General features: G+C 50.2%; 1 protein-coding gene across 1 annotated transcript in view; it reads left to right on the forward strand.

Annotated features, from left to right (window-relative positions):
• Positions 1-15,099: 15,099 nt before the first annotated feature.
• Positions 15,100-19,041, forward strand: part of LTBP2 (latent transforming growth factor beta binding protein 2) — an 87,178-nt gene continuing 83,236 nt past the window's right edge. Inside the window, exon 1 of the mRNA XM_054567274.1 lies at positions 15,100-15,608. Within this exon, the coding sequence (XP_054423249.1) occupies positions 15,115-15,608 (494 nt within the window). The 5' untranslated portion in view covers positions 15,100-15,114. The remainder of the gene's footprint in view (positions 15,609-19,041) is intronic.

Raw genomic sequence — 19,041 nt, forward strand, 5'->3', positions numbered from 1 at the left:
ATCCTGCCTGCCCTTTCTTAAATTCATTGGACCATCCAGCCTTTGCTCCTGTTCACATTCTCTCCTGAGGGCCTATGGCTATAGTTCACAGTCCTCCTGGGACCTTTTTTCCCCCAGGGTTGGCATGGTGCCTCTGCACTCCCTTGCCATTGTCCTTTGGCATCTTTCTAATCCCTTTCCCCCCAGGAGGTCTCATTTTAGCCTCAGCTGATCTGTCCTCACTGCCCAAGTCCCTTCTCCTGGAAGTTCCAGCCTCCAGCTTGAGAGACCAGGGTGTGGACACGGGATAGACTCTCTTTCCTCTCCAGTCCAGCTGGCGTGAGGGCCTTCCATGGCTCACCTTCTCATACTGGGCCATTTCCTTTCTCTTCCAGCTCATTAGTGCAGGTACAGGAGGGACCAGGCCTGCCCCCTGGCCAAAACTGAGCTCACAGCCCTGCTTGGGTGGGGCCTTTACTGCACCCCTACCTGAGCACCCTGTTTCCCAACCAGTCTAGGGCACTTGGCATGCAGCGAGCAGCCCTCCTTCCCTCGCCTGCCCCAGTGAGTTCTCTCTCTCTCTCTCTCCCACTGTCTCTCTGGTTTCCCCTGGGCTGGCCCTCTTTCCAGGGTCTGGAAATGGGGAGGCCTTTCTGCTCAAGGATCCCATGGATCTAGCCCAAGCCTCCTCAGCCAACACCAAGCCAGCATGAAAATCCATAGGCAGGCGACCGGAAGAGGTCATGGCTCCTAGGGCTGGACAGGACTTCCACAAGCCATCTAATTGTCCCCTGCTTCTGGAAAAAACATTCAAACCATCTCAGATCCACAAGAATTTAATCAGTTTTTAAGGACGGCTGCCTTTCCCTTTCTTGCCTTTAACAGAAGGAAATGTCGCATGAACATTTTTCAATGTGTAAAATCTCTTCTTGTTCTTTCTCCCTGCAAAAACTCACCTACAAATCTCGTGCTGAACTGAAATAATTTCCAGTGCAGTCTTAGTCAACAATTCTTCACACTGCAAGCACAAAGAATAAATGCTAAACAAAACAAAACAAAAACACTGTCTTCTACATTAAACAAACAAAGCAAACACCTTACTGTATATGAAGACCCGGTGAAGTCTTCCTTGGCCTCCTTTTTCTCTGGGCTGAGGGGTTTGAAGACCTTTCTTCCGAGGTCAGATACAATTGCCTCAGGTTATCTGGCCTCTTCGGAGGTCCTCCGGTGGCAGGGCCTGCACCTCTGGCCTAGGTAAGAATTGAAATTCATTCATGGGTTGTGAAATCAGTGTGGTGAGTCACAACCAGCAATTTTTTAAAAAATAGACGAGAGGTAATAGGAAACATGAGAACACATTTGCACACAAGGGTGAGTTGTTCCAGTTACAGATGTATGCCCATGTGTAGTGGATTGTGTTGTAAGATGCACTGTGAGCTGTGGTTTCAAAAGCTTAAAGCCACTGCTCGCATCTGACTTGTGCTGTGGAAGCGGAGGACACAGTCATCTATGAGCTTGCCAGGCCCTGGGGCCCCTTGGGGCTGGGGCATGTGGAAGGAGAGACCAGAGAAGGCGAAACCTGGAACATTCTATCCAGCTGAAGCTGTGGGAGTGATACTGGGTGGTTGTTGGGGGAATGGAGGGGGAGTGGATGGGCTGCAAGTTAGAGGCCCCCTGAGATCCCTTCGGCTCTGACACCCTGCTGTGGGCCCACCTTTGCACGGTCCCCTATCACGCTCTTCTTTTAACTCCTGTGTGCTGGGACCTGGGCTCCGGTCCCTTGATTCTGATTCTTTGTGCCATAAGATAAGGGATTAGGAACGGTTGCCCTGGTTACTTATCACACAGGATGCCCCTTGTGGCTACACATGCCGCAGTCCAGACAGCAGTATTACCACTTGCACAATGAGAAGCACAAACTGTTGCTGTCTCTTCCTTCTTCCTCCTCACTCCTCCAGCTGTGGTCCGTGTCGAGAGATAAGAAAGAAAGACCTCTGGGTTTTACTTCATGAGGCAGGTTCAGAAGCACACACTTAGCTCTGTTACCCACCTGGCTTGCCATATGCCTTGGACTGGGACAACTGCCCTCATACCTCAGAATGAATGATCACAAGCTCTGTGAGGGGGCTGGCACAAGGAAGATGGCCAAGAAATGTTTGCTGAGCCGATGAATCGCCACTGGCGGTGCTACTTTTTCAGGTACACTGTGGAGGCTGTTAAGGATTTCTCCTCTGCCATGGAATCAGAGCTCATGCTGGAGTAAGGCCAGCAGCTATAGTCACGGCCATTGGCAAGTCGGGCCATGCAGAAGCTCCACTCGGCTTTCCAAGTCCTTGAAAACAAGATTCTTCCAACTTCTCAATGTTGTTTTTTCATTTCTACGCCACAATTGCCATTCCTGATGGGTGACTAAGACAGAGCATTAAACAAACAAACAAAGCCCCAGTTAAGAAATCAGCATGAACATCTTTTTGAACCCACTCACACAATGGGTCCCCAGCTCCCTTTGGAGAGCAGATACCTTTGCATTTCATCTTCTTTTCTTTTTTTTTTCTCCCAGAGATGAAATAATAGCATTTTTTTAAAGGGATGGTTGATTCATGGGTGTTCCTTGTATTGTGGATCCACCTTCTTCTCTTCCTATCTCAGGAAACTTCCATAGAGTTGTCATGAGCTTAACGTCTTGCTCCCTTTCCTTCCCTTCCTATCTTTTATCTCTGGGGGGATGTAGGACAAATGTGAGGCACGGGCACAAAGGCAGCTGTAGGACTGGCCTTTAGGCACCTATTGAAAAAGGAGCGCTGGCTCCTCCGTTATGCCATTTCTCTGGCCTTTCAGCCTATTTCCCTCTGATCTCCCACGATGACTCAGTTCTTTGCGCTGACCCTGGCAAAGACGTCTGCAGTGTGACTGTTGTTCTCTGAGGAAGCTCGTGGCTCAAGGGAGCCCTCAGTGGCTGAAGGCTCCTGCACAACAGGAGTGAGGTCCCCTGGGGTATCAGGAGGCAGAGCTCCTCTGCTTTCCCAAAGGTCAACTATCAAGGTCTGAGAGGAGGAGCCCAAGGCCAAGAATGGAGAGGAGACCTTGGGCAAAGAGAGGCAATGAGATTTTAGGAAAATCCTGGGTCTTTCATAGATTCAGCCTCTCCTTGGAGGTCTTCCTAAATCTAATTTTTAAATCTAATTTTTCTTTGGATTCTGTGCCACTTCCTCCTTCAGCTTGAATATTTCTTTCTTATTGCTTTTGCGGGATTATTCTCTTTTCCCCAGTCTCAAAGTACTCTTTGTTTTAACCTTGACACCTAAAAAATGTTATCAAGACATACTTTATATATCACACAATTAACCATTTTCAAATGTACAATTCATTTATTTTTAAATAAATCACCAGGTTGTGCAACCATCACGGTAAATGAGTCTTACAACATTTTTTATCACTCTTAATGAGACCTGCTGTGCCCATTTACTGTTAACTCTTTCCTCTCCTTCTCCAACCTTTATCCCTGGAATCTATTTGCTCTCTTTATAGCTTTCACTTTTATATATTTCATATAAATAAATGTATGGTGTTGTGACTGGCTTCTTTCACTGCATATAATGTTGTTAAGATTTATTCATGTGATAGCATGTGTTGGTAGTTCACTCCTTTTTATTGCTTAATTTTATTTCATTGTGTGGATATATCAGCTATTATTGACCCATTCATCAGTCGATGGACATTTAGCCAATAACGAATTTGTGATTTTTATGAATAATGCTACTAAATCTCTATTATTGGTGTGCAAGTCTTTGGGTGTATATACTAAGCCCTGAACTCTTCTCACTCCCGGGGCAGTCTCTTCCAAGTCTAGTCCGCGAATGCCCCCATCCACACCTTTTCTCCTGGGCACACAGATTGCATTTTCCAGCCTCCTTTGTTTTAAGACCTGGCCATGCGATGGTGTTCTGGTCAATGGAATGTGAAAGAGTGATGTTTGCCTCTTTCAGACATTGCCCTTCAAAAAACATGTGCAATCCCCTCATTACCCATCTACTGGCTGAATGAGAAGGCGGAAAGATCTCTATATTGGCTCCACGGTGGAAGGATCCTCAGCCTTGCATGAACACGTGGATCAGAGCCCTGCTTGATGAATGCAAACATAAACTTACTGTTCGGGAGTTTTTATTACAGTTAACCTTTTATGACAATGAAAACATAGAACAACTGAAGCCCTCTCTTACTTTATAATCCTGCCAACAGGTGAAGATTGCCAGACTCTTCTCCACCAAGATTTTTCTTCTCCAGTATCTCGATTGCTCCTCTGGGTTGTATATATCTCCATTCAGGTCACCTTCTTGTAGACACGCTTCAATATTGTAATACGCCATTTAAAACATGGTAGCAGAATCAGCCCTGGCTGGTGTGGCTCAGTGGACTGAGTGCTGGCCTGCAAACCAAAGGGTCACCAGTTTGATTCCCAGTCAGGGCACATGCCTGGGTTGTGGGCCAGGTCCCCAGTAGGGGGCATACAAGAGGCAACTACACACTGATGTTTCTCTCCCTTTCTTTCTCCTGTCCTTCCCCTCTGTCAATAAATAAATAAAATCTTTAAAAAAAAATTAAAACAAAACATGGTAGCAGAATCAAACACAAAACTGCATCTTAACAGCTTGGAGTACACTATTATCCTCTCTGTTCTGAGTCTTGGATTTTATACAAGATGGTACGAGACCTTTTGGAAGTTTACACTGGTAGTTTAACTGGGATCTCCTTTTTCAACAATCCCTTCATCTCCCCCAAAACCCACATAAGGTCATTTCACATGAACTGCTGTCAAAGCAAGTATCCCTCATCCTTTAATTATTGCTTTTTTTGGACCAAGATGCAAGACTTTTTCACTTATCTTTATTAAATCTCAACTTATATAGATCAGTTTATATCTTGCTTTTATCATCCAGTTTCATCATATATTCCTCCAGTTCCATGTCATGTGAAAATGTGATAAAAATGCTCTGACCTCATCCAAATAGTGAGAAATCTTGTATGAATCCCAGCCCTATCTCATTTCTACCATAGATTTCAATGACCCCCATTGTTCTTCAATGTGGAGAATGGTTAAGCATCTATACATACCTGACTGCATTATGGTGGACCCCACATTTTCTCAGCCTATCCATAGTGAATATCATTTGAATGTCATCTGACTATCTCTCAAAAATCTGGTAAAATTTCTCTGATCAGAAACCCCATTGAATAAGGAAATGGGGTAGAGCCTGGTGTGGTGTAATTTTTGCAAACTTGGCCCTGGTGATCAGTCCTGCGCCTCCACCTCACCATCCTTTCCACCTTCCCCAGGCTGAGACTTTCCCTGCCTTCCAGAACCCCCTCAAATAGCATCTTCTCTAGGGTAGCCCTTGATCAAGCATCCCATATACCCATCCTGGAGTGTTCTCTCCTTGTATTCACATTGTACCCCGAGCTTATTTCAGTTGCAGCTATGGCCGGTGTTGCGGCCTTTTCTACTACACTGGATGTTCCTTATGGAGAGAGACTAATCCTCATTCTTCTTAGTAACACTGATGCCTGACAAAGAGGTGCTCAATAAATGATGGCTGACATGCACTAGGCACTCCCCAGCTATCTGAGGTCAAACACTATCTATGGGTCAAGCGATGAAGGTGGCAGCAGAGTGGGTGGGCTTGGATATGTATATTATCATACTTAGGCATGATGTAACTTGCGTGATTGGAGAAAAAGGGGAAGCCAAGTATGAGTGAGACAGGGGACAGAAGCCTGACTGGGGGACTGAGTCTCCAGGGGAACCTGTCCAGAGCAAGTGGGGAATTCAGCCAGTAGAGATACCTGGGAAAGGGTTGGGAAAGAAGGGACAGTCAGTTCGGTGGGTTATGGCAGCAGGACTCCAGAGACCAGGCCAGACCTGCCACATTGGCAGCTTCATTGTTCTATAAAAGAAGAGCCATGTGGGGAGGAATAGACTAGTGAGAAGCAGGGCTGGGGGATTGCTTTTTAAAAAAATTTTTTTAAATTTAATTTATTTAAAGATTTTTATTTATTTATTTTCAGAGAGAAGGGAAGGGAGGCAGAAAGAGAGGGAAACATCAGTGTGTGGTTGTCTCTCAAGAACCCCCTACTGGGAACCTGGCCCACAACCCAGGCATGTGCCCTACACTGGGAATCAAACCTGCTATTCTTTGGTTCACAGGCCGGTGCTCAATACACTGAGCCACACCAGGCAGGGCTGGGGGGTTGCTTTTAAGCAAGGCAAGCTCACTGGCTTTACATCAATTGGCGTTTATTTGGAACGGCTTTGGGTGGGTTGATGGCGCTTTGTCCCCACACAAATCTCCTTGCTATAGACTGGAGGACACCAGTTTCAGAATTCCAGATAAATAATCTGTCCCCTCCGAGGTCAGCTGGTAGCTTGGGTGTGGGGAACATGTCCATCTTTCTGGGAAAAGGAGCTGACTAGAGCTCAGTGCCCCCATAAATTGACCCCCACCTACACTTCCAGTCCTATCTCCTTACATAACCCCTGTTCCTATTGGCACTTCAGCTACATAAGCTACTTGTTTTCCCTCAATAGCCCCAAGTTTGTCTTACACTGATGTCTTTGCATACACAGTGCCTCTCCTTGGCATGTCCCCCTCCCCTACCCAGTGAACTCTCCCTTAACCTCAGTGGAAGTCAGGACTCCCTGAGAGATGCTCCCTAGCCAAACCCCACCCTACACGGCAGGCAGTTCTTCACTGAGCCTGGAAGTTCTTCAGTAATTCCCCTATTGTGGCACAGGCAGCGAGGCTAATCTACCCATCCTCATGCCTGGCTCAGTGCCTGGCACACAGTAGGTGCTCAGAAAAAGTTTGTGGAATGGAGGGCATCGTGTTCCCAGACAAAGAGGCTGAGCATTAGAAGGCAGGCAGGTGCTCAGAGGCACCCAAGTCAGCAAAAGGATTTGCAGGCCACACCAAAATAGTGCACCTGAGAATACCATACACGTCATGAGACAGGCCTGGGTGGCAGGTTTCATCAACTAGACATGGGTGGGGTGTCTGTGTGTCTGCGTGTGTCTGTGTGTGTGTTTATGACTGTGTGTGTCTGTGAGAGAGAGAGAGAGACAAATAGACAGACAGACAGACGCTAGTGCTTCATGGAAAAATGGCTCAATCAGAAATGGGGACTGTTTCCTTTCAATCATCATGGACACTTCTCTGTTTCTTCTTGCCAACTGGAAGAGGGGAGATGCTGACAGCTTATCTCTAATACACCCTCCCTGGCTCCCAACCCCATCCCTCTCCACCAGCGGCTTTGGCACTCACACCTACCCTGTCAGATATGTTCCCAGGCTCAGAGGCCCTGCTGCTGACAGCACGGCCACTCATGGCTTTCCTGGCCAAGATGGCCAAATAGCTCCCATCTTCTTGTGGGGAGTTGAAAGAGAAAGAGTTGAGAGGTCTGGGAGTCAGGGGACCCTGGTTCAAGTGCCGGTGCTGCCAATAACCAGTCACATGACCACGGACAAGCCCACCCCTCGTCTGTCTGCTCCTCAAATCAGAATCTAGTGCTGACACTGAATTTGAGTTTATCTGTAAAATCCTCTCTTTCTATAGGTGAGGAAGCTGAGGTTCTAGGAGGGGAAGGGGCACGATCAAGGAGGGAGACCCTGGGGGCACAGGTGAGCTATACCCAGAGTCTGTGCTCCCTGCCTTGATCAGACCTTGTCCTAAATGCTGCCTGAAAATTATGCTAGTTGTTCACAAGTCTGTTGCCCCTTCACTGCTGTCTTTGGGCAGAGTAGGGGGAGGAGTGGAGCGGAGCTGAGGAGGTGCTGGGAGCAGGACCCTCTCCAGGCAAGGACCTCAGGGGAATGAAGAGAGCTGGGGAGGGGGAGGGGCAGGGCTCCATGACTGGGTGTGGGGCGGGGGTGGGGGGAACAGAGTAGGGGGAGGAGCAGGGACGCCTTTCCTTCCTGCCTTGGCCTCCAGCCTCCTCCGGCCTGAGGTCTGGTCTGGTAAGGCAGAGCACAGAGCATGCCTCTGCTGTCTGTGTGAGTTCCTGAGGAGTGAGATCTTTAATTTTTGTCTGCTGAGCCCTGATGGGCCAGGGGCCAGCCTGTGTTACAACCTCCTGGAGGCCCCTGGGCCAAGGCGCTCAGACCAGAGTGGACGGAAACAAGGAATGAGTCACGGCAGACGGGCTGGGACTGGGCTGCACCTACCCCTCCAGCCTGGTGTCTCTGCCCTGTCATGGGGGGTTTTAGGGCCTGGGACTGTCTCTAAGGGCTTGGGAGCCATCAGGGCAAACATCATGGAGTGTCCTCATTGTCCACATACGATCCAGGGGAAAATGGAGGTCAAGAGATGACGGCAGAGGTGTCATCCCCTTTCTCAGCCTTGATAATGAAGAGTAAGTGGGAGGTTGCTTACTGGCCTCTCTGGAAAACCCTATAACAGTCCCTGTTCTCTCCTCACAATCTCTATCCCTTGGGCTGTGAGGGGCATTACTGTGTCCCAGCCAGAAGCCGAGGTGGGGACAGGCTGGAAGACCCCAACGACAGCCAAGGGAAGTTGCTTCCTGCTCACCTTGTCCTTAAATTCCTGCATGGCCATTCCAGACTCCAGGATTGATCTCACCATCCTTCAGCCCACAGGACTTTCTCCCTGGAGATTCCAAAGGGATAGTACAATGAGATCCCTTCCCATCCACACAGCCTCCCACCCCACAGAGCACTTGAAGCCCCGGTGGTCTTACTGGAGGGAATTAAAAGGAGGCCTTCCGGTCGGCTCACATTGTTTTCCTGCTCAGGTCTTTGAGACTCTGCTTGGGGGGAAGTTATGATTCGGTCGCCAGGAGTTCTGGAAGATCCCACTTCAGCCAGAGGCTGCAGGCATGTATGTAGGTAAGAAGGAAATGTTGTCTGAGCTTTACCTAAATGTACAGGACTTTCATATCAACACACCCTTGTATCAGGGACTGGAAATGAAGGGAAACAAGTGAAATCAGTTATTTGAAGAGCTGCCCATTTCACATTATTGCAGGACATCCTGGAGCGAGTACAGTGTGCTGTAGTGAAAACAGCACAGACTTTGGAGCCGGTCAGACTTTTTAGTTGGATGCTGGCCTGGCTCCTAGCTGTATAACCTTGAGCAAGAAACTTCACTCTTCTGGGTTCATGAAATGGGAACTATAATGCCTACCACACAGGGCCACATTGCTGCTCTGTTCTTGTCACTTCTCCTGTCCAAAGAGAAAAGCTGAGGGTTGAGATGAGCCTTACTCAGCAATTGAAAATTATTTAATGTAGGGCAAACTTGATTTCGTTCCTTCTCCTTGGTGAGTGGGAATCAGATTCACTGAAACTCACCGTGATGACTTTCGTCTGCCCTTGAGCTAGCGGACCCCTAGCTGTAAATAGGTGCAAGGAGGGTGGGATGGGCTTGGAGGGGCTAACTTCTGACAGCATTTGCACCCTCGACCGCACCCATGAACAGCTGTGATGCTTCTGTTTCAGAGAATGGCAGCTGGAGCTGCATTTTCCAGAGAAATGCTCCCCTAGAGGGTAGTGTCTAGAGGTTAGTGGCACGGGGTTAGTGTCTAGAACCAGACAAACCAGGAAGGAACCCTAGTGTAGCCACTTACCAGCTTTGCCATTTGGGCAAGTCATTTTACCTCTCTGAGCCTTCATTTCCTCATCTGCTACATGATGAAATAATAATCCTTCCTTCAGGAGGAAGATTGTGAGGATTCAATGAGAAAATGTCTCTTAAATACTAAGCACAGTGCCTGGTACAGTTTAAGCACTCAAGAAATATCCACTGGCTATCTGAGACAGCTTTATTATTCATTTTATTGTCAAGTCACACAAAAAATAACTTTTTAAAGTTCATACTGAGAATTAATCAAGAAAGGGAAATATGCAATAAAAATAGTTTTTAAAAAAGTCTAAAGATATATTTACATGGGCCAAAAGAAAATAAAGTTTTCTGAGTGGCATATGTTCAAGTAACTAATTAAATGTCTGGACTAGAGTCCCAAACCCTTAAATCAGGTTTTCTAGTGTATTCTGAAAACGTTAGATCTGTAAGAACCACCTGTCCTCTTTTCTTGAAAGAAAGACAGAGGGAGGGAGGGAGGGAAAAAGAAAGGAAAGGAAGAAAGAAAGGAAGAAGGTAGGGAGGAAAAAAAGAGGAAACAAGCAAAGAAAGAAAGAAATATCCTCTGGCGAATGGAGTGGCAGTAACGGATCCCCTCCACGCCCCTCCCCTCCTGGGTAGGTGGGGCTGGTTATCCACTTTGCCCTGAAGGCAGGAATGGCAAGAAGTGCACCATTATCTCTATCTTCAGATGAGAAAATAGAAGCCAAGCGCTGAGCTCAGTTTGCAGAAGACAGAAACAGTCGTGCTCACACGAGGAGACAGCACCGGCGGTCCAGGGCAGGGTGGCTGTGAGTTCTGGGGGTGATGCCAGGCCACAGTGTCTGAGGTGGAGTGGTCTTGGCAGCTTCTGTGGGTTTTGAAGACCTCGTGTAGGAGGGAGACAAGGTCATACAGCCTGTATCTTCCGAACTGGAGGGGGAGGCTGCACAGTGCAGGGGTCCCAGCTGCCCGATTTCTGGACAAAGACATCCCAGCCCCTGAGCCTCTTCCATCTGGAAAGCTGGGGCCCAATCAACCTTTCCTTCAGCTGCTCTGCCCACTGATTAACCAGGAAATGTGTTATTTGTTCTGAGCAGGGGAACAAGCTCTCCTGGGGAGAGGAATTCAGGGCTGGAGGTCCAGTCACTTCCAAGGAAGAAAAAAATCCCTGGAATTCTGTCGGGAGTCTGGGTCCCAGCAAAGGGAGCAGAAATGCGGTCCTTGCTTTTGGTCCTTATTTACCAAATTAGTTCAGGTTCTGGTAGCTTTCTGGCTGCCAGCATTATTCCAGCAAGACATGGGAAAACAATTAGGTTGCCCTGGGTGTCCAGCAGACTACCATCCCCACTCGCGGCGTCCATGTCCTGGCAAAGGCTCCCTCCTGGCATCTTCTTACCAGCCCCTTGGGGCTTCCTCTGCAGGGCTTTCCAGCGGTGATTTCTCTCCTGAGCCCCAAGAGCTGAGCAAGCAGGCTTAGTGGCACGCTGTGCCTCATTAGGTGGGAAGAGAGTGACACACGGTGAGTCAGGGGCCATGCCGGAAACAGCTAGCAGTTCTCCTTCTACTCGGCAGGGAGGGTAGAAGGAGACAGAAAGTTCTTCTAACCCCATGTCCCCAGGGAAGGGAAGAGGGCATTGAGGGAGGTGCGGTCGAGGTACTTGTGTGGTGACAGCAGCAGAGGTGGTTGGGAAAGATACCACTTCAGTGTGAGGGGGGCTACAGAGTCACAAGCCCATGGATAAGGCAAGATGGTGCAGCCTTCAAAGCTTGGGCTCAGGTGGGAAATGACCAAAGTTTGAATCCTGTGTCTGCTACTGATCGCCTGTGCAAGCCAGTAGCTATGCCCAGCCTCAGTTTCCTCCTTTATATGGGTAGAAATCATGATGCCACCTTCATTTGGTTCAATGGGTCAATTTACATAGCATGCTTAATGCAGTGCTTGAACTGTAGTAGACTCTATAAATTTTGGCAGCTTAAAAAAAAAAAGGAGAAACACCCCCTCAAGTGTTTATGGGATTGGAGATTCTGAAGAGCTGCATCAACAGATTCCAACAGTTACAGGGAGAGGGAGGGATGGGGAGTCAGCGGGAGACAGGACAGAAGGGTAGCGCTAGGATGGGATGAGCAGGAGATGCCCACCTTAGAGTAGATTAGTCAGGTTATGGGCTCCCAGGGGAACAGGGTGGGAATTTCCAAGGACCATTTGTACTCACCAAGGAGTGGGAGGGGTGCCTAGTGGGGAGGGAAGAGTGTCTGCCTGAAGGTTTTGGCCGGGGCCAAGCGGTGAGAGGCTGAATGGGCGGCAGACTTCCAGAAGTGCAGACGGAGGAGACGGAGCAGTAATAATGACTTGGACACACGGGAGGAAAAAATAACTCAGGGACGAAGATGACGCCAAGGTTTCTGGCCTTGGGAGTCTCGTGGGGATCTGAGGTGAGCGCTGAGGGATGGAGAGGAGAGCTCCTGAAGGAACCGGCAGTTAGTGGGGAGAGGAGGAGTGGGGAACTAAAGAACTGGGTGGGTAGCAGGGAAGGAGACGCAGTGCGGGGCTCAGTCTTTCCCAGAGCTGGGAAGGAGCAATGTTTCCGGGAGAGAGCTGAGCTTTCTGGGAATCAAGATGGCATTCATCCCAAAACCCAAGGCAGGGAATTCAAGGAGATCCTTAGGGCCATGCTCTGAGGCAGGAGGCACATGAACTTGGGTCAGGAACTACCTCCAGGAACCCAGTTTTTCTCTCTTAAAATGGGTCTAATGATACCAGCCCTCCCTACTTCACGGGATTATTCTGTCATTCATTCAGCTAGCCATCCACTGAACCCATATTTTCTGGCTGTCTATCAGAGTCAAGCACTGTTCTAGGTTCTAGGGAAATGTTGGTGAACCAGGAAGACAAGATATCCATTGCTTTAGAGCTATCATTGTGGCTTGGGAAGTCAGACAATATGATTTTTTTCAGTTGTTGAACAGGATTTTTCCTGTAGTCTTGAATTTTTGCTGAAGCCACAAGTGTAGAACAATAAGACTTACAGGTTCTCACATTCCAAAGAGAAATACTATGAATTTTACTAACAGCAGAACAAGTTCCACAGCTCTCAAGCCACATCCCTCAGTACCAGTCTACAGAGGAAAGGGACTGAAGAAAGTGTTGAGGTAGAGAGCCGTTGCATTAGTAGACAGGGCTGAGATTTCCCAAGGGTACTTCCCAGTGCAAACCAAGTAAAGAGGGTTCCAAGAGAACCCATCACAGAGATTGGGGGCTTTCAAGGAGAGGAAACCAACATGATTCCCCGTCACTCTCCCTCCATTGATTCCGGCTGAGTTGGAAGCTGCAAGCACCTCAAGGCACCAAAGCACAGCGAGAAAGTTCTTACGAGAATCCAACATATGTCTTTAGGAATTGGGGATGTACAGGAATGAAGAGACTTGGGGGCACTTCCCGTCTGGAGAATTCTGATGGTGGAGCCTGGCTGGAGTGGCCTTTATAGCAGTGGCTCACCCTGGGTTTGCAGGGATGGATGGGAAAGTCCATGAGGGGCAGAGGATCGGAGGGTCTGCAAGAGGTTGGCCAGTGAGTGCTTTGCTACACAGCAGGGCAGGGTGGAGGTCTTGCAGGGAGCCTCCCAAGAATCCACACGTGTGCCCATGAGAGAGCAGCATGTGGCACCTGCCAGACAAGGCTGTGGCACCTGTCACATCAGACTTGATCACTTTTCCTCTAATACCTCGCTCCCCTGACTCTGACACAGAAGAAGCCATCGCAGAAAAGGAGGGCCGGAAAAACAGACCACACTCCACTCTCCCCTTTACAGGATCTTGAGCCAAGGGACAGTCCCATGGGGGGCAGGGAGGAGTATTGAATTGGATTTGCCATTGATTAAATTGGATAAGGATTTGATTTGGACAGGACCAGACTTTTTAGTGCCTAAAAATTGGTCTTAATTATAGAAATGAAACTATTCTTGTGATAGGGAAGGGCAAGCCAAAGACGCTGAGATTAAGGGCGGGGAAAGTAAATTCACCATAATGTGTTTGAAGGCAGTGAGGGGAGAAAAATAGAGCTGTTTCCTGATTATCTTTAAGACCCGATGTCTTCAGGTTCAGCCCATTCAAACCAGTTATACAAGCAAACGAATACATAAGATGATTCCCACTAGTCATTAGAGCCATGAAAATAAAATAGGCTGATGTGTTAGAAAGTGACGACTTGGTAGTGGGAGGAGGGCTGCTCGGGATTGGGGGGCGCGGAAGGGTCGGAGGTGGACGTTCTAGGAGGTGATGTCTGAGCCCAGAGGAGAAGTGATGAGGAGTTAGTCTTGTAAACATCTTGGAGATGAGCGTTTCAGGGCAGGGACGTGGGCATTAACTTGGTTTGTTAATGGGGAGACAGATCAGATAGGGGGGCCAGTCACATAGGCCTTTGTGGGTCAAGGTCAGGAGTTGAGGTTGTATCCTCTTGTGTATTCCAGATATACCCTCTGTGAAAGAGAGGACACTCTTTCCAGGGTCCGCCATCAGACTTGACCCTGACACAACAAGAAGGGCACAAGAACGGAGAGCGAAGGCGGCTGGCAGTAGCAGGTCGCTCCACGAGCTTCAGGAGGGCCAAGGACGGGGCCAACTCCACTAGAGGGCGCGCGCCCCCCTTCCAGGCGACCTTCGAGCGCTCCCGCCAGAAAGCGACCTTCCAGAGTTCCCCCGCGCTGTCCCAGAGCTGGCCTGCACCCGGGCAGACGTCCCCAATGGCCAGGGCTAGAAGTGAAGGGACTGGGAGTCTGTCCTCAGGGTCGATCCTCTTTCTGTCACGCCGTTCTTGGTACCTCTCCCCGCCTCCTTCAGACCTTCAAGGCTGCAGCCTTGGCCATCCAATCCAGAGTTTCTCGCTGAGGTCAGGGGCGGGAGATAAATTCGGGACATGTCAGCAGTTCGAGATTGCCCAGGACTGGAGAAAGGTGGCTTCGGTGCCGCTGTTCCAGCAGGCGGCATCTGCCGTATCAGCCCTCGGGTCAGCCCTGCGCCACCCCCAGCTACTCACGGGTTAACCCCCCACGCCGCCCGCTCGCTTCCCGGTGCCAAAGTGGGTGTTGCTGGAATTCCTCTTTCCCTCTCCCGTAATGAGGGGGCTGAGCTGTCCCTCCGAGGAGGGGGCATGGTGTGGATAAAAGAGACGAAAAAACAGAGAGAGGTTTCCAAAAATAAAAACCCTCCAGTTCCCCTTGCGAAGGCTATAGCGACGCGGAGAAGGCGCGAAGGTACAGCAGCGGCGCGCGCCCAGCTGGAGACCAAGCGCGGACGCCAGGCGCAGGGCGCGCAGCCCCGGACCCCTCCGCCGCCGAGCCCTCGCTCGGGGAAGAGCCCGGCCTGCAGTCGGACTTGGGGCCCCCTAGACGAGGAGAAGCCGGCCGTCAGGAGGGGACCCAAGCGTAACCCGCGGGCGGTGGGGCTCACCGTCTGCCATTCCCCGGACTGTTCCCCGCACACACTGCTCCCCAGTGGCCCCAGCGCCATGAGGCCGCCGACCACCGCCCCCTGCCTGGGGCGCGCCCGGTGGAACCCGTGGAGGAGATTTCTACTACTCACCCTGGCTCTCTTCGTGGACGTGGGTCATGCTCAGAGGTACCCAGTGGGAAGATACGAGCCGGCTGACAGGGACGCGAGTCGGCTGTGGCACCCCGGGGGCAGCCATCCCGCAGCGGCTGCAGCCAAGGTGTACAGTCTGTTCCGGGAGCAGGACGCGCCCGTCGCGGGCTCGCTGCCTGCCGAACTGGCCCAACCCGGCTGGGGGAGCCCCAGGAGGTCCGCCGAGACGGAGGCCAGGAGGCCGCCCCGCGCGCAGCAGCCGCGGCGAGTCAGGCCACCTGCGCAGACCTGGAGAAGCAGTCCCTTGGGCCAGCAGCAGGTCGCACCCCGGGCACGGGCCGCCCCGGCTCTCCCGCGCTTTGGGACCCAGCAGCGACCGGGGGCTGCGCCCCCAACTCCGCCGCGAAGGCGGCTCACGGGGTGAGCACTGGAGAGAAAAGCAAGGGGGCTCGGGGTGGGGTTTGGGGAAAGAGGACTGGGGCTGTGCGCTCATCCCTCGAGGGCTGTGCAGGCGAAAAGAGAGGGCGCTGGGCTCTGCCCTTTATCCTCTGGCCTCGGTACTGCGGGGAAAGAACAGGGGGCCGGGGCTTGGAGATGTGACCCGCTTTCAGAAAGCTGAAGGGAAAGAGAAACACCGTCTTCACTCTTCCGTACCATCTCTCGGAGACCCGACGTTAAATCCCTTCCTAATGCGCCTCTGCATTCACCCGCCTCAGCCTGACCTGTGCTGTCGGGTCCGAGAGGGAGCGGGAGGGGGTAGCGGGGTGGGCGTTCCAGGCTCTTCAGACCCAGTGGAAGTTGAGGGGGCGCAGAGCGCGGGTAGGTGGAAGATGTCGGGGGCTCCAGAGTGCGAAAGGAGATGCATTTCTGGGCAGGAGCCTGGCAGGAAAACCTGCGCATGGGGACAAACAAATGTTTGTGTTGGGCGCAGGTTGGCCTGGGTACACGGATGGTTGGACGGGGGAATAGGCATTGGCTCACGGGCACTTTGGGCAGGAAACCTGCGCCCGGCGTAGTTACGTGGGATAAGAGCATCTGTGTGTCCGCTTGTGCAGCTAAGTGCCAGCGCGCCTCAGCTACTTTGCACTCTTCCCAGCCCTGTGATTTACTTTTTCCCTCTTCCCAGGCACCACCCACTGCCCGCCGGGGGGCGCCCTCGCAGCACCGGGAGGCTCCCCGGTCAGGGATCACCCAGGCTGCCAGGCTCTCTGCCTTGCCTGGGTATGTCAGGTGTCTCCGGAGTGGAGGACAGGGGAGCCCTGGGCAGCGCAGGAACGGGTGGGGGCCCCATCGGGAGGCTAGCCAGAAACCTGGCAGATCTCTCGGCCCGGGCCCGATTTGCCAGCTGGGTTTAGTTCTGGTGCACAGCAGGAAGGCTCCTGTCCCCGCAGTTGCGTTCTCCAGGATGTTCTTAGGGCCTTTGCACTGCCTCTTCTCCTGGCTCTGCACGCCTCTCTCACCCTTCAGCAGGGCTCCTTCGCTTCCTTCAGAGAGGCCTTCTCTGACTGCTGCCCCACCCGCCCTCCCTTGACCCTGCTTTATGTTTCTTCATAGCACTTATTCCCATGTGACATATTGTATTTCTCTCTCTGTGTTTATGGTCTGGTCTCCCAGCCCACGGTAATGTAAGTTCTATGAAAACAGAGGCTTTGTTTTGTTCATTGTGTTGCCAGTGCCTAGAAGAGTGCTGCGTACCTGTGTGGTGCCCGTTAAGTACCTGTTGAATGAGTGAATGAACTCCCGGCTCGCCGGAAGGCCGAGCTTAGAGCAGGCGGAGGGTAGACCCATGCACTGCCAAGCCGTCTACACGCAGAATCAGTCAACAACTGTTAACGGAGCCCCTGCCGTTTCAGTCTTTTTCCCCTCCTGACGTGTGCAAGTGAGGACATACTTCCTGAGAGCAAGTGTGGGGAGCATGGGATAGGGGATGGGTCCCAGAGACAAAGGCATTGCTCTTGCCAGAAGAGCAACTCAATTACTTATAACTGAGTTGGAGAAACAAACAGATATGGTCCAGGGAATGTGATTTCTAGTACCATAAGCTTCATGGTGAGGAAAAAGGAATGGGACAACTGTGGCTGAGGAGCTCAGAGGACACGGAGGCTCTGTGGGCTGGAGCCCCTGGTGCCCAACGGGCAGCATGGGAGGAGGCAGAGGGGAGGTGGCGGGAATGGGGCCCAGACGTATAGCACTGCCCGAGGACAAGGGCTTCTCGCTGTTGCCATTGGCCTGGGGACAGGACTGCACCTGTGTGCAGTGGGGCCATGGGGGTGAGGCTGGAACCATAGGTTGGGCCAGATCATGGAGGAGCTTATACTGTAGGCATTTAGGTGGGGGTAGGAGGAAGGTGGGGTAGCAGAGCGCAGGGGAGGGAGGGTGCACTATTAGAAGTCATGGAATGAGGCAGTGATGAGCAAAGGAGATGGTCACCACAGTAAGGCTGACAGATGTGCACAGGTGTGTAAGAACATGGGCTGGTTGCCACCCACAGACACCTGCTGTATGCAGGTGCATACATCCTATCACATGCTGGCTTTGGCTCCTACCCCAGATTATTTTCTGCAGGTTTGATAAAGGGCGAGTTCTCTGGCACTCCAGCCAGCTGCTCCAAGCTAGCTGGGGAGGGGTAGAGTGGCAGTCTTGTTAATGAGCTTTCTCTACCCAGGTGCGTTCTCGCTAATGGTTCCTGGCCAGGCTGGCCTCTCTGGCAGTTGCCTTGCAGGTTCCTTAGGGCCAAGGACCAAGTGCCACCTGCTGGTGAATCTTAGAATGACATCACTACTGATGGAGATCATTCATTCACTCACTCATTCATTCATTCATTCGTTTATTCATTCATGTATTTGGAAGGCCTCCTATATGCCAGGCACTGTGATGGGTGATGGGGATACAGCAGTGGCAAACACAGTCTCTGTCCTCATGGAACTTACAATGCAGTGGGGATATATTGCACACAACAAACCAGATCAGACACAGTTCCCGAAGTAATGAAATTTACAGTCTACAGGGGACTTCTGAAGCCATTATTCAGGGTTTCTAGAACTAGCCTCAAGGCATATCACCTTCATAATGTTTCCCTTTTTTATCTCTTGCTGTATTATTTTTGTTTAAATTTATGTACTGTTAAAATAACCAGATTTTGTGTTTTATTTATTTTAAAGTATTTCATATAATGAAGTTTTGTACAAACACACAAAAAGGTATTGGATATAATATAACTCATAATCCAGCTTTAGCAAACCTTGATATTTTGGCATTTTTTTAAAACTCAATCTATCCTTTAGTTTTATTTATTTATTTATTTAATTTTAATTTTTTGTTCAAATACATTTATCTCCACCTTCCAGCCGCCACTTTCCCCTGCACCCCTTCCCCACCTCCCTCCCTCAATCATTCCCCACTTTGGCTTGGTCCATGGGTCCATTTTGGCATATTTTGCTTCTGACTTTTTTTAGTTGAAGTTTCCTCTATAAATTTGCTTTCATCTCTGCCTTCATCTCTCCTCCATCTCCCCCTAAATTTACTTATGATTTCAATGTATGTTTTTATACTATTACTATAGATGCATGCATCCATAAAATAACAATTTGTTTTGCATATTTTAAACATAGATAAGTGATGCCACACTGCATTATCCTTCTACGAGTTGCTTTCCCCCCTCCTCATTAGATTTTTGAGATTTAATCATGTTACTATAATTAGCCCAAGTTTATTCATTTGAACTGTTTTATATTATTCCACTGCCTGAATATACCACAGTTTATTTATCCATCCTTCTATTTTTGGACATTTAGATGAGTTACCTTTTTTTTTTTGCTATTACAAACAGTGCTTGACTCATTTATCTACATAA

This window comes from Pteronotus mesoamericanus, unplaced genomic scaffold, assembly GCF_021234165.1.
Source record: "Pteronotus mesoamericanus isolate MK-2021 breed Mesoamerican mustached bat unplaced genomic scaffold, CSHL_Meso_final contig_182, whole genome shotgun sequence".
NCBI lineage: Eukaryota > Metazoa > Chordata > Mammalia > Chiroptera > Mormoopidae > Pteronotus > Pteronotus mesoamericanus.